This window comes from Protomyctophum parallelum (assembly GCF_964188405.1).
Source record: "Protomyctophum parallelum genome assembly, chromosome: 9".
NCBI classification, from domain to species: domain Eukaryota; kingdom Metazoa; phylum Chordata; class Actinopteri; order Myctophiformes; family Myctophidae; genus Protomyctophum; species Protomyctophum parallelum.
Genome location: NC_139706.1, coordinates 31,833,676 through 31,848,530, shown reverse-complemented (window position 1 = coordinate 31,848,530; position 14,855 = coordinate 31,833,676). Strand labels below are relative to the sequence as shown.

The 14,855-nt window shown below is 41.9% G+C and overlaps 3 protein-coding genes across 4 annotated transcripts; 2 read left to right on the top strand and 1 right to left on the bottom strand.

Annotated features, from left to right (window-relative positions):
- Nucleotides 1-1,679: 1,679 nt before the first annotated feature.
- Nucleotides 1,680-5,258, top strand: polr2d (RNA polymerase II subunit D). Its single transcript, XM_083773620.1, has 4 exons — nt 1,680-1,904; nt 3,170-3,350; nt 4,293-4,388; nt 4,931-5,258. The coding sequence occupies exons 1-4, from the start codon at nt 1,826-1,828 to the stop codon at nt 5,007-5,009; spliced, it is 435 nt and encodes a 144-aa protein (XP_083629746.1). The 5' UTR covers nt 1,680-1,825; the 3' UTR covers nt 5,010-5,258.
- A 34-nt stretch (nt 5,259-5,292) lies between these two features.
- Nucleotides 5,293-9,375, bottom strand: LOC310864123 (dual specificity protein phosphatase 14-like). Of its 2 annotated transcripts, none has more exons than XM_083772696.1 (4): nt 9,348-9,375; nt 7,889-8,016; nt 7,279-7,469; nt 5,293-6,836 (listed from the first exon to the last, which is right to left on the bottom strand). In XM_083772696.1, the coding sequence occupies exons 2-4, from the start codon at nt 8,003-8,005 to the stop codon at nt 6,623-6,625; spliced, it is 522 nt and encodes a 173-aa protein (XP_083628822.1). In that variant the 5' UTR covers nt 8,006-8,016; nt 9,348-9,375; the 3' UTR covers nt 5,293-6,622. The 2 variants fall into 2 exon arrangements, with proteins under 2 accessions (XP_083628822.1, XP_083628821.1); XM_083772695.1 differs by lacking the exon at nt 9,348-9,375 and adding an exon at nt 9,061-9,178.
- Nucleotides 8,706-14,792, top strand: LOC310864122 (uncharacterized protein). Its single transcript, XM_083772694.1, has 6 exons — nt 8,706-8,776; nt 10,243-10,716; nt 11,582-11,847; nt 12,487-12,563; nt 12,656-12,907; nt 13,505-14,792. The coding sequence occupies exons 2-6, from the start codon at nt 10,253-10,255 to the stop codon at nt 13,745-13,747; spliced, it is 1,302 nt and encodes a 433-aa protein (XP_083628820.1). The 5' UTR covers nt 8,706-8,776; nt 10,243-10,252; the 3' UTR covers nt 13,748-14,792.
- The last annotated feature ends 63 nt before the right edge of the window (nt 14,793-14,855 follow it).

Genomic DNA, 14,855 nt, shown 5'->3' with positions numbered 1-14,855 from the left:
TTGTGTGTCGGGCCAATCAGAATCGGGCACGCGTGACGTCACTTGATGACTTTTCAAATGTCGCGCAGCGGTTATCATCAGTGTTGCCAACTTAGCGGATTTGTCGCCATATTTAGCTTATTTCCAGACCCCCCTAGCGACTTAATTAGTGAAAAGCTTCTGGCGAGAAATTTAGCTACTTTTTCTGGTGAATTGGGGATAAATCGTGTTGACAGTCGCCAGAGATAAAAACCCTCATTTTTATTAATTTTCCTTCTCAGCCTAAAAAAAAAGAAAAAAAAACTCGGCGCGTCTGGCTCAGTGGTTTCCTCGTCTCGGCTCGGTTATGTGCACATAGAGCCGAGTCGAGGAAGCCACTGAGCTCTGCTGTGACAGCAGAGTAATCTAGTAAGAGAGAGTAATGACACTCCCGTAGTCCCGTTGACTCACATTGTAACAATGGAATGAATGCGATCATCATCATCATGGTGTGCTTACACCCAGAGCAAGAAAGGAGGAAGCAAAGCACTGGCAGTGGCAGCTCACTTTAGTCTGCTAGTAAAAATAAAATACACACGCAAATGCATAAAGTATTAACCTTCTAACTCCTGTATGGATCAGAACAAAATAGCGTTCTAAACGTTAGTTGAATTGAGGTATGTTTTTTTTTAATTACAATGCGTTTAAACGAGCAGCAAATTTTCCGAGTTCAGACAGCACAGAGGGCTCTGACTGAAACTAAACTAACGCTGTCGCTGGCGTGTCGAAAAACCCCTACTAACCCTTAACAAAATACAAATTTTGTTTTGATGTCAGTTTGATGTGAAGTTTCATGGTGATATCCAACTTTGTCACGTCACGTATCAGCAAGAGATGATACAAAGTGCACATAAATGACAAATGTTTTTCTGGGCTGGCTACATATTTTCGTTGCTAGGGTCGTCTAAAAGTCGCTAGGGACGCTAAAAAGTCGCTAGGGGCGGCGCGCGCTACGCGCGCGCAAGGGCGCGCGCTGCGCGCGCGCATATCCCACCTCTAGCTACTTTTAGCTACTTTTCGAGGAGCCACTAGCTATTTCCGTTACTGGGGAGTTGGCAACACTGTTATCATGGTAATACATAAAACCTGGATGCTACTTTTTTTTAAAGTCGCGCTGCGGACGGTAACTAACCATAATTATATAACCATGGTTGGTCCACATTATCATTATCAACAACAACCTGAGTTAACGTTTTTTCAAAGTCGCCGCTACGGTAACCATGGTAATCAACTAACCTGGATGGACTGCGAAAAAGTGGCGGAGGGGAGGGTGTTTACTTTAATTTTACAGGAGGGATAATAATCATAAATTGAAAAAGTGTGTTTAGTTGTTTTAAGGGTTGGGGTCGACTTCAAGGCATATTTGGGAATTGGGGTTATGCCTACATAGAATTGGTTCATCGTATTCTATGACCGTTTTATAACGTGTTTAAATTGAAAGGTCTGTCACCCTAAAGACGGTGTGAAGCCAAATTCATGTTCCGTTGTATGGTGGTGTAACTTGCGATGAAAATATCAGATTTACACAGCTGTGTCTGCTACTCTGCTGTGAGCTTGTAAATCTGCTATTTTCGGCTTTAGTTTGCTGACCCCGGAAGAGGAGGAATGTGGCGGACTGGCGGTTACCTTGCCCCGGAAGTGAAAGTTTTGTTGTGTTTACAGAAATCCGATCAGTCAGATGGGAGAAGTCGAGAAGAGCCTGCATACATTGTTGATTTATTAGTGTTTACATACTAACTGCTTCTGTGTTTTATGCTCTATTACTTTGTTTATTGTTTTAAGTGTTTATTGTTTACTCGTGGTCGTCATGGCGACGGGAGGCGGCGCGGCTCAAACGCATGTGGGTGATGTAGAAGAGGACGCTTCACAGCTACTGTTTCCTAAAGGTATCGTTACGTTACTTGAATGTTTTCCTAGTCTAGTCTACTATACCTTACTTCATGGACTATTTTGAGATGATTACAATTCCCAATTGTTTTCTTATAATATTTGAATTGTATAAGAGAATTATTACAGACAGACACAGTTGGTCAAGAAACAGAAGCAATCTCTAAGGTTTGGCCGTTAAAGCCTCAAATATGCTATAATTCTCCAACTAGTTGGCTCTATGTACTAGATTGTAGAACACCAAGTTGATCAGCGATCGTGTTGCTGTATATTGTGTATTAGCTTGTCTGGCACAGTTGATCGCTGTAGCCAGTAAACATAACGGTCATTGAGGTGTGAGAGGCAATCTCCAGCATCAAATACACAATCGGCTAGACCAGGCCAATCACCCACCCTTCCCTCCCGCCTCCAAGATCATAGAACCATCATTCTACTTATTGTTTAGGAAACAGCACTAGTTGTGTTTCACAAATCTAAGATTGAGACAGCCTAACAAAAATGTTAATGTTACAGTTTCCCAAAGCTGTGATTCATAACCTATTTTAATCTCAATAACCACCTGCTTTTTTCAAATCTCTGGGACCCCTGACTCAACGCTGTAAAATCCAGTCATTGATCATTTAAAGGCTGGGACTGTAATAGTTTTGTTTCAAAATACAATCATTGCACACACATATTAACATTGATAATCATAATAACAATGATTGTATTTAATCATATTAATTGTATTCAATCAATCAGTACTTTCACAGAAATAAATGAATACGGCCCTTATATTATAGTTGTAACATCTTATTTTCATAATGTAGCATTCCTACTTAAGTTAAACATCTTGAGTTCTTCTTCCACCGCTGTTGTTGATCATGTTTCCTGTGCCATTATTCTCAAAGTGGGGTCCTGACTAGAGCCCCTCAGGGGCCCTCGAGGGGTTTCCAGGGGGTCCCTAGCAAAATGTGTTAAATAAAATGTAGTTTGACTCCACACCGTCTTATATTTGTTCATAATTTGGCCAATGTTTGACTGTTACACTGTCATCTGGGGACCCCCCACAAATAATTTGAGAACCAGTGTCCTGACCTATACAACTGATGGCCGCCCATCGACGTTTCTTCCAGTTAAAGCTGCCACTCAGACTGTAGCAAAAATACTAAATAGCTTATTCAGGGTGGGACAATGTGGCTGCTGGCTGGGGTCTCTGCTCTTGAGTCAACTTGTTCTGTTGTGATGTGGCACTCTAATAAAATGTAATTGAATTGTGTTGCAGAGTTTGAGAGTGCAGAGACGCTGCTGAACTCAGAGGTTCACATGCTGCTGGAACATCGGAAACAGCAGAACGAGAGCGCTGAGGATGAACAGGAGCTGTCCGAAGTGTTCATGAAAACACTCAACTACACCGGACGCTTTAGCCGCTTCAAGAACAGAGAGACCATCGCTAGTGTCCGCAGGTGAGACACACAAACACACTGTCACATTATATTAATCATAATCGAATTCAAACGTTTGAAATCATCACAATATCGCCCAGCGCTTCTCTGTGCATAATGTGTAGTCTCAGGTCTCCCGATGGTGACAGGGCTTGACATGAACATTTTGAGACACTTTGATCTGAATCCAAATTCTAGCTATTCGTTGATATGGTTTGACGACTGGAGCAATTACTTAGTAATAGTTAACACACACGATGACACGCAAGCCGCGTCATCATCATACTTTACTCACGTCCTCATTTGGATATACTGGGTTCCAGTTGCGATTGTTGGAATACACTCCAGTGAGTCAGAATGGGTTAATTTTAAACCCTTGCCTTTAATGAATGCATTCTACTTCTCACTATTTTTGGATTGAACAGAATGGTGTGAGTGATACAAAGACTGAATGCACTGTCACCACACTCTGTTTAGCACATATTTGTCCATTCACACCTGTGTTAATGGCATCGAGTCGGAACCATTGGAAGATTTTAAATAACAAAAGGAAAGGACAGCTAAATGAGCCAATGACTGCCACCTACCCCCATTCTGTCGTAGCTGCATTTACAGCACAAAGAGCGTCATTCATTACATTCCCTGGACAGCCCTTAATATCGAGCGCTGGGTGGCACATCCGTTTTCCTGTTCTGGTTCAGGAAAACAGTACATACAGTAACAAAGGTGTAATATGTATGTGTCTCTACTCTCTGGTTCAAATCTGCTGCCAAGACAATCAAATGAAGCCATGGTAAAAAATGAAATGGATCATTCTACCGGGTTTCCTTCTGTAAAGTTGAAACCTGGGACTACAAGTTATGCACAGATCTTATGCTGTCATAAATAGAGCCTGACTAAAATCGGTTTAGCGTGTGTGTGCGTGCATGCGTGTAACATGTGCTGTACTGTTGTCTCTTCCAGTCTTCTACTACAAAAGAAGCTTCATAAGTTTGAGCTGGCTAGTCTGGCCAACCTGTGTCCTGAGGCAGCCGAGGAGGGCAAGGCTCTCATCCCCAGGTTTGTTTGTGTGTGTGTGTGTGTGTGTGTGTGTGTGTGTGTGTGTGTGTGTGTGTGTGTGTGTGTGTGTGTGTGTGTGTGTGTGTGTGTGTGTGTGTGTGTGTGTGTGTGTGTGTGTGTGTGTGTGTGTGTGTGTGTGTGACCTCATATGTACAAAACAGTTACTTTTCAGGATTAAAATAAAAAAAAGTAGGAGATCAACAAGGCCAAAACACATTTGTGATACTGTGCTATGATGAAGTAGGACATTCATTTATGGGAGAAAGATGAAATGACAAATGAGGTTTCTGCTCAAAAGAAACAGATCGTTGCTGTCGGGTTACGGTAGACATTTTTCTTCCCACAAGCAAAAATCTTGTTGATCTGCTGCTTTTGCCATTTTTTAATTTGAATCCTGAAAAGTACAAGTCTTGGACATATGGGGTTTCCACCTGATGGACGAAATGCAGGTGAGGTGTGTACTGTGTACACTATGTTATTAAAGTGCTCCTCCTCCTCATCCCTACCAGTGAGTAATCCAGTATTCTTCATGTGCTCCTCAGTTTAGAGGGACGCTTCGAGGACGAGGAACTGCAGCAGATCCTGGATGACATCCAGACCAAGAGAAGTTTCCAGTATTGATGACCTTCGATACCTGAGGTCCTCCTTCTGAACCCCTGCCGTCTTCATTCCAACCCATAACCGACACAATTACAACTACTTCCTCTCTAGTTGTAACGAAAAGGTTAACGCACCTGGAGAAACTAAACGCGTGTGTTGCACTGTGTTCATGAGTGTGCGTGCGATGTGAAAAACTAATCTTTACACAAATATACAACTTCAACAGTTTTCCTTTTTTTGTGTTTTGCAAATAAATGAGACATTTTTGTAGTTGTTGCTGTTTTATTCAAACAGATGTCTTGCCTTGGCTTCGCTATTAACAGCACATGCTGAAAATAGCGGACCTGAAAGCTCATTTTTGAGCTATTTTTGATCACACAACCACTTTTCATCCTTATTTTGGGTGTGCCATTATTGTGATTAAGATGTCGTACAATTTTTGAAATTCTTTCAAAAATAGCTGATCTACAAGCTCACAATGTGTTGCGTTTTGAGCTTGGCGATGTTTGGTACTTCTGTATGACACTGTAATAGTGTCATGACAGGTTGTGTAAGTGATATTGTTTGTGTTAAATAGCTCTATATTCTGACCAGTAATTGAGTATCATTGTAAAATCAAGTATGGTATACAATCTTCAGTGTATAGATGTGGTTCAAATCTGATTCACAAAAATCACTTTTTTTGGTTTTCTTTTTCTGCTGTTCACACTTGGGATTCAACCAATCTGATTCCAATCTGAATAGCCAAAAATCTGGTTTGGGCTGCCAGTCTGAAACTACCTGAGAGGCTGAGATTGATACATTGTGGAGCATCATAAGAATGAGAATGCCCTTTTATTGTCATTGTATGCAAGTATTCAATTGCATTTCAACATAAACACAAGAGTGACAAGACAGATACACCATTAAAACTATAGTATAGACTAGAGTCCATAGAAGACCATGGTCTATACTATTATATAGGCCATGGTCTTCTGGAAGAGGCAGCTCAGACGGTGCCACCTAATGTCAAACGAAAGAAAATGAGGTAAACATCTTGTGTTACAGTATTTCATCCACAGTAATGCTACTGTGAAGGTAAATGCAAGACTGAAAATCACAATGTACTACAACCTGTGCATGAAGAAAATAGTAATACAGTAAGACTTTCATGTCATGAAAGCAGGGAATCGGCTTCAAAATTACATTTGTTCAGTTTTTAGAGATTTGGCTTATAGAGTAATGTATTGCAGAAATCAGCGAGTTGAGAAAACGGTTCACTTCTGTGGACTAATATTACACCTAACATGTTTAAGCATGTATTACATATTGACATGTCAATTTCAGCTCTGACATTTATTTAAGACATGCTCTAGTATGTGAAGAGTTATAATAAGTGCTATTAACTCATTTTGGATAAAAAGAAAAAACAGTTTTCTCTACTGAACAGTTAGTCTTGGCACCATGACTGTATAAAAAAAGAGTCACATATGTGTAACATGACATGATGCATGTTCATTCTACATGTCATCCAGGACTACACAATATCAGCAGCAGTATTCAGCTATCAGCGAGAACAAGACATTTGTGACCTGCCCAAAGCCAACAATTCATTCCATCAGGTAGCATTTAGTCAGACAGTATATGTGTTGATGTCAGGTGTTCAGACAGTATGCATCAGTGTCTGGGTTGTGGTGTTGAACCTCTGGTAGGACTCCAGAGGGTGTCTTCACCATCCTGACAGTGTTCCTACCAAACAGTTTGATCTCATAGTCTATTAGCTGTCTCCAGAAGCCGGCATTGGGACGCACAAAGGGACGCTTGTCTATCATCACGTCACACGCCTGACACAGCCTCATGTTCTCATACCTGCCAGTCAAACAGAGAGGGGAGAGGCAGGAACGAAGGACATTAAAGTCAAAGTATTTTAGTTTAGTTTATTTGAAAAGTAGTACTGTCTCGCAAGCACGGAAGCTCTGAAAATGATCAGGATAAAGCAGATATGACAGTGACACCACCTCCCCGCTTCCGTTTTGTCAAAAAATTGTCAAAATAATCAGAGCATAATAGCTTGCTGCTTATCAGAAATGGAAATTCTAAAATAAAATGTAAAGATATTTTGAAATGCGGCCTGCAAGAAAATCATCTTGCAGGCCGCATTGGACCTCTCCCTGGGCCAAATGCAGCCCACGGATCACACAGTTTAACACCCCTCACCACCACACACTATCTCAGATAGTTAGCAGTAGTTGTAGTAGCTGTAGTAGTAGTAGTGTAGTAAACAGCTGTAATAGAAGTAGTATTGCATTACTTCATCAGGTAGGCCATGACCAGTGCAGGAGATCGACTGCGTCCCTGCGTACAGTGAACCAACGTGCTACCCGATTGGTTGCTGTGGATCTTGTCAGCCACGGTGTCAAGGTACGGAGCCAGTGGTTGGTGGGGTCGATCCTCAATGGGCACATGGAGGATCTCTACATTTCCTGGGTGTGGGTAGGATACCTAAACAAATACACCCAATAACAGAACACAACTTAACTTAATATCTGGACATTAAAATATACACTTTCAGGGGCAACTCCTGGTTTTGACTTAGTCATAAAATGTCGTCTTTTCCCGATACCAACTGATACATAGTACCGATCCAATACCAGTGTGCAGGAATAATAATAAGGAATCCAAAGTGCAGCTACAAGTAAAATAATAATGTAAATAGTTCAGTAAGACTATAATACGGTTGTGCAACATCGGCGGATTAAAAATATTACTACAAATGAAATATGTGATAAATTACGTGGTATCAGATTGTCATAGCACACTCACCGATACCAGCATTTTAGGCAGTATCGGCAGCCTTTTCTGATGCTGGAATGGGAACAACTCTACTAGGAACTAGTAGAGTTAATGTGGTCAATACTCACCTGTAGGTCGCTGGCGTTGATGATGAGAGTAATGTTCCTGTTGGAGATCAACATCTGGTTGAGGGCTGCGTCCAGGCCGCTCACATACAAACAGGAAGTGATCTGTGATGCAGTCATGTTGTCTCCATCTGAAACGCAGAATAGGAATTTACAAGTTTAGTGTTTTGACCAGGCCTTGGGTTTGACAAATTTGTAATACAATGTTATAGGATGATGTAAGACTGGACACTAATTATCTGGCTGATCCTCCTCGTATACCAAACCCCATGATTACCGTACAATACATCAAACTCCAAGATTACATTTTCAGTAAATACAATTATGGTTCAAGAAAAATGCTACAGTAAAAAAGACTAAAACTCTGGTTTATATCTTGAAATGTTAGAATGTTGGGTTTTTGAGACTTACATTCTGACCAGGTAGGACCACAGCAAATGAACAGAAACAGCAATAATATTGAACACCACTTTACCATAAAACAAACAAAAATATTTGTTGTCCATATAATTCCCATTCGCTTGAAAATGATTAAACAACGCCATCTATTGGCATTAAGTCTCGTTTGGACTGTTTTCATGAAAAAAGATTTCCACTGTCCTATCCAGTCCAGTATAGTCTTATGTTCAATAATAATATAATATAATAATAATACATAAAAACAAAACATTATTCTTGTATTTCCAATTCTTGTTTTTGTTTTTGTGTACAATAGGCTATGTAGATCAGGTGGTCAGGGACTCGGGTTAACGTGACGTGTTTGTCATCTGACATGCAGTGTTGACTCATGTTATTTGTAATGATTCATTTTCTGTTTCCATTTCTCCAACAGAACAGCTCACTGTACCATTACACACACAGAGAGGCCGGGGATTGAAGCAGCTACAGCAGGTAAAATCCAACAAATAACAAACTATATTCTCTCGCACAGGATTGATTAATAGCCTATATCAAATAAATACTAAACACTGTCCAGTGACAGACTGCTAACAACAAGTCAAGAACGCATCGTCATAGTTTATAGATAGCCTACTGTTCTTGTCGGTACGATAGAGTATAATAATTCAATTGAACCAAAACAGATTAAGTTTTGTTGGGAAGACATCACGACCTCCATGTGTCCGACTCATATGAATCTATTTAAAACTAGATTTAAAAACGCGGTGCAGTCTCACCTGTATCTAATCCATAGTAATGAATTAATATTAAATATAGTCTCTCGATCCTTCCTTGACCAAAACACGGAAAACGTCGCGTCCCAGGCGTTACGCTGAATGTGGTGACCTATCGAATTCTGGCTCGACTGACCGTCTCGTTTTATTAATAGATTAAAAGGTCACCATGTGACCAGATAATAGATAGGTCACCACTTAAGTTTCGAACTACTGTCGTGACTCGTGTGTTGTGTAAATGTATACATTTATCGATTGAAAATGTCAGAATAGATCAATATATAGCCTACCACGAGAGTTTAAATTTGAGGTTAGTCGACGTGCCACTGATGTACCGGGATGTCTGTGTCCCCCCAGTGTATTTTGCCCTCTCAGAAATAGGCCTCATCTGTGCATTCCTTCTTAGAGTATATACTCTATGGTGCATTCCAGTCAACAATACATGAGCCTGACATACTAGTATTCTATTCATGGTCCACAACCACAAGCTATCCTCCACTTAATTGTCCCGCACCTGTTTGAATGTGTCTTCTAAATCAGTGGTTCTCAAACTCTGTAGTGTCTTTTTTACTTTCTTTATTACATTAATTTTAAATGTTCTGATTTATTGAAAATGGTTGACCCTGATGTGAACAAGTCCTGTGCTTTTCATGGTTTCGTCCACAAAGTAACAGACAGTTTTTGTATTGACTTGTGCTTTTGTTTGAAATGTACCCACTCTACATACTGATTTCAATCAATCAATCTATCAATCAATCAATCAATCAGTCAAGGACTCCCAAAATATGTGTGTGTGTGTGTGTGTGTGTGTGTGTGTGTGTGTGTGTGTGTGTGTGTGTGTGTGTGTGTGTGTGTGCAGGTATGTATGACTTGTTGTACTCAAAATCTGGGGGGCCCACCTGCAATTCTCTTGTGGCCCACATGTTGGGAATTGCTTATATTACATTGATTAGATGATATATATATTATTTTATTTTTGCTAAATCTGTTAATGCATGGTTTGCTTAAATTGAATACTTCATTAGCAGTTTGCAAAAAAAAGCACAGGAAAATACAGTTCAATTCAAAGTCTGCTAAGAGGATTTTAAACCCAAGAAAGAAGCCTATGGCTTGTTTCCATTGGGGTCCTGTAGTCACTCAGAAGGACACACAGTAATAACCTGACATTCTGTCTTTCATTGTCAGGTATTCCAGCATGCCAGTGGCAGTAGAGAACAATGGACCTGACAGGAAGTCAACACACAATTCTGCTCCCAGTAGAGTCCCTGTGACGACAAGAGGTGGAGCCAAGCAGAACCTGGTACCTGCTAACATTTGGTACCACCCCAGCATCACCTTACAGACAGGATCCAAGCAGAACCTGGTACCTGCTAACATTTTGTGCCACCCCAGCATCTCCTCACAGGCAGGATCCAAGCAGAACCTGGTGCCTGCTAACATTTGGTACCACCCCAGCATCACCTCACAGACAGGCGCTGCTGCTGCCCCATACCAGCCACAAACTGGGACAAAAACCACACACAGAGGACGTCAAGGAAAGAACATATCTGACACGGAGAAGACCACACCACCTAATGTTGCACTGATTCCAAATCAGAGGAGTCACAGCTCTGACAGAAAGAAGAACACAACACCTAATGTTACACTAAGCTCTGACAGGTAGGCTGAGAGGCCTGTAACAATTATTACATAATCGCCTGATCGCAATTAGATGAGCTATTAATCAGATTATTTGAGCTAATAATTTTATCTGCATGAAAACATCTGGTTGAAATTAACAGAAATGTCAAACCCTAAATCGTTATTTCCAGCTCATTGTCCATGCCCTTTTAACCGATTTCAACCTGTCCTTATTTGGGGCATTTAGGGACAGAATTTTCAAAGAATTTGAATTAAATTAAAGTATAACATCATTAGTCATAGTACATCATTTATTTGATTTATTTATTTGTATATTGAAGTTATTTGTCATATCGGCCCTGTGCAGTTTTTCTTCACAAAGCCTTGGGTAAGAGACCCTTACACTGTCTTTGTTTGCTCTATAAAGAAACACATTTTATTTTACTTGCAACGTGTCGGTCAAAGACCTCCCTCAGGCATCTGAGGAACATGTCTATTTTACATATCTGTTTGCCTAAAAGCCAAAAAGACATGTCATCTTTATTTATACATGTACTGTATGTTCCAATGATCATTGTCAAAAAACCCAATTAAATCACTAATCGCATTTCGTTGCTGTCGGGCAGAAACCTCTAATCTGCATATTTGGTTGCTTTTTAGTTGTTGTTTTTATAAATTTGAATGTCCTACTTGATCATACAACAGCATCACACAAAAGCATCAAAAGTAGCAGATCCCCAAGCTCAAAACTTGGCATGTTTGAGCTTGTAGATCTGCTACCTTTGATGCTTTTCAATTTGAATCTAGAAAAGTAACAGTTTTGGACATGAGGTTTCTTTCTGACGGAGACAATTAATAGCAGTCTATGATTAGTAGTCAACTTACATGTCCTGAATGTTGGCAGCCCTACCATCAGGAGGAGGTGTAACGACAGAGATGCTGCTCCTCCCAGCCCAGAGGAGGTGCCAGTGGGTGTGGGGGTGCAGGTGGAGTGCAGGGTGGTGAAACAGGTGGAGGCTCTGACCCGCGGCCAGAGGGAGAACCCCGCCTGGTTCTCCTGGAGGAAGAACCGCATCACGGCCTCCGTCGCTCACCGCATCGCCCACTGTCGCTTCGTCCAAGACCCCGCCCGCCACAACCCCCCCGCCTCCTACCTCAACTCTATCACAGGTACACAAACTGTTTGACAAACTGTTTCACCCCAAAGCTGTCTATCTAGCTGTCTTAATAATGTCTTAATAACGACACGTTATGGGTTAAACCCATAACGTGTTGTGGATGTAACGTGTTGTGGGCTTGTATCATCATGACACAATTAAAAATTGAGTCTGATGAGGTGAAGTCTGAAGAGGTGAGTGCTAGGGGGTGAGGTGGAGTCTGAACAGGTGAGTGCTAGGGGGTGACCCGGGTGAGGTGGAGTCTGAAGAGGTGAGTGCTAGGCGGTGAGGTGGAGTCTGAAGAGGTGAGTGCTAGGGGGTGAGGTGTCTGAAGTCTAAAGAGGTGAGTCTTCAGATTATATAGGGCAGACAATTTGGAGTGAGTCTGAAGTTCTGACTGCAATGGGGATTTTGTTAGCCAAGAGAGAGATGAGTCTACTCGGCGGGCATGTGAAGCGTTCTTCTGGGTGTAATAAACTCATGTACAATAAACGCTTAATGACATAATCTTCTGCAGTGTTCCTATATTTCATTTTCAGCTGCATGTTCAGACCATATTTTCAGCTACAACGACTATAATGTGTTAGTGAAGCTGTGAGAGGAAGCAGTGTTCTGTGCGTTCTTGTTTTCATGTCATGTTTCACCCCGTCAGGGGAGGGACCACATGTTCAGACCCGAGCCATGAGGTGGGGAGTAGAGAGGGAGAAAGTGGCTGTTCGCAAGTATCAGGTAATGTCTTGTTGGATTTGTGGGGGTGATGGGTAGGAAATCATCTTGCAATAAATAAAATAATTTCATATGCAGCATATGTTTGTTTCCAGGGTCTAAAGAGCAGGGCTCTTGGTCGAGATGTGACTGTGCAGGAGTGCGGCTTATTCATCGACCCTCAGCGCTCCTGGTTGGCTGCCAGCCCTGACGGCATTGTGACGGACAGACAAACCGGCCAATGGCTGCTGTGTCTGGAGGTGAAGTGTCCGTACAAGCACAGAGAGAGGACGGTGGAGGAGGCCTGTGTGCAGGACACAGGCTTCTGTCTGAAGATGGACCACAGAGACGCACAGAGACCCATGAAGGTAGCGCTCCTCTGACAACACTAGGACAGTATTGTCTGTTTAAACACCCACTCTAAATAGAAGATGTACGCTCACTGAAAACTGGTTTGACTCACGGCACACTAACGCCACGTTTACACACCAAATCAGTCAATCAGCAACGTGGGACAGACACAGACCAGGTGTTTAATTGTAATAGCTGAGATTCAAACCTCAGTCTCCCGCATGGAAATCCAACATTTTATCCACTAAAATGGAGCCTAAAGGAGAATTCCCCAATGCGATGTAAATCAAAATTTATATTAAACTTTTTTGTAATCTTGAAAAGTTTAGAAAAAGTTTAAATAGCAAACATTGTAGCACATCACCGCTTATGAGAGTCCCTGGCACAAAATCTTTCCAAATGGTGGTCTGCGGCCAAAACCTTGAAACATTTGTTTGAGTGCCACTGCCTTAACAACTTAATCCCCTAGCCTTGTTGGGCAGGGGTTTGTACTGGTCTCACTGCGACGCCCTGTAGGCTTCTAGATCTGCTATTATTATTATCCCTCAGAATATGAACGCTGGTGTGTAAGTGAGTAACTAATGTTTCCGTTCCGTTCCGTGTTGCCCATGCAGCCTCCGGTCTACCATGTGAAGGAGGAGCACAGCTACTACAGTCAGATTCAGGTGCAGCTGGCTGTGACGGGGCTGACCCAGGCCGACCTGGTGGTCTACACCCTCAGAGAGACCGCCATCGTCCCCGTCACCTTTGACCCCGAGTGGTGGGTGGAGACCGTGTCCAAACTGGAGACCTTCTACCAAGACGCACTGCTGCCCCACCTGTGGAACAAACACCTGGCGACAACTGTAGAGGAATGATGATGATAATAATACAATTATTAATTTGTATAGCAACTGGAAGTGTCTGCAACTACACCTACCAAGTTCAAATAGACACAGGCACATTTTCTGACTGTCTATGTGTTTGTGTAAAACTATAGTTTTTTGTATTTTGACAAAGACATCTCAAAGACATCTCCACACTGGTCTGGAGAGAGCCTCTGTCATGACAGCATCTACATGTGCTTTGGCTTGTATCATCTGGCACTCTCTCTATAATAATGTGGTTCCACCCATCTACTTGCTCTGAGTCCCTGGTGGTTGCAGGAGGTAGAGCGGCCGCTTGGGAACCAGAAGTTTCCTAGTTCAATCCTGGGGCCCCCCAGAGTTGGTGTCGAAGTGTCCCTGAGCAAGACACTGAACCCCTAATTGCTCCTTGCATGGTTTGCTCCACCGTCGGTGTATGAATATATGTGTGGGCTGACTGCTTCACCAAACCATGTAAGATGGTCAAATTGGTATCACTGGTAGTGGTAACATTTTGCTGTGCCAACTTGGAGAAATCTCACTTCACAATCACCTACACTCTGCCAGAGGAGGGTGCTGTTGTCTCACAAGATGTTTGCTAGGAAAATATAAACATTATTTGTTTAAACAGTAAATTCACACATGCATGCATATGCGTGCACCCACACCCACACACCAGGCAGTGGTGTCACACACAACTCTCCATAAATCTGACATCATTCTGACATCGGGCATAAAAGGGACACAGACATTATCTGGGTGGGGCATGCATTTCCAACTTGCATCATTCCATGTAGGCCAGTGCCCAACGGGCACCTCCGTAGAGGCCCCACGGTGTGAATAAATCAAAATGTCTGATTCACGCTAGATGTAGATTGGTTAACTACCCACTGAATTTAAACTGCCCTAAAAATAAGTGTTTTTATTGCCTTATTGTGCCCAGAATGGGGAAAACTTCCTCAAGTCTGAGGTAGTTCATTTAAAGGGATATTTCACTTTTGCTGTCATTTTCTACTTTATACTTTGGCTTGTGTGTGTACCCGAGACAGTTTGTTTTTGTTTTTCATCAACACCATCAGTAGTTCAATACAATAAAAGCATAAGACACATTACAGTCAGA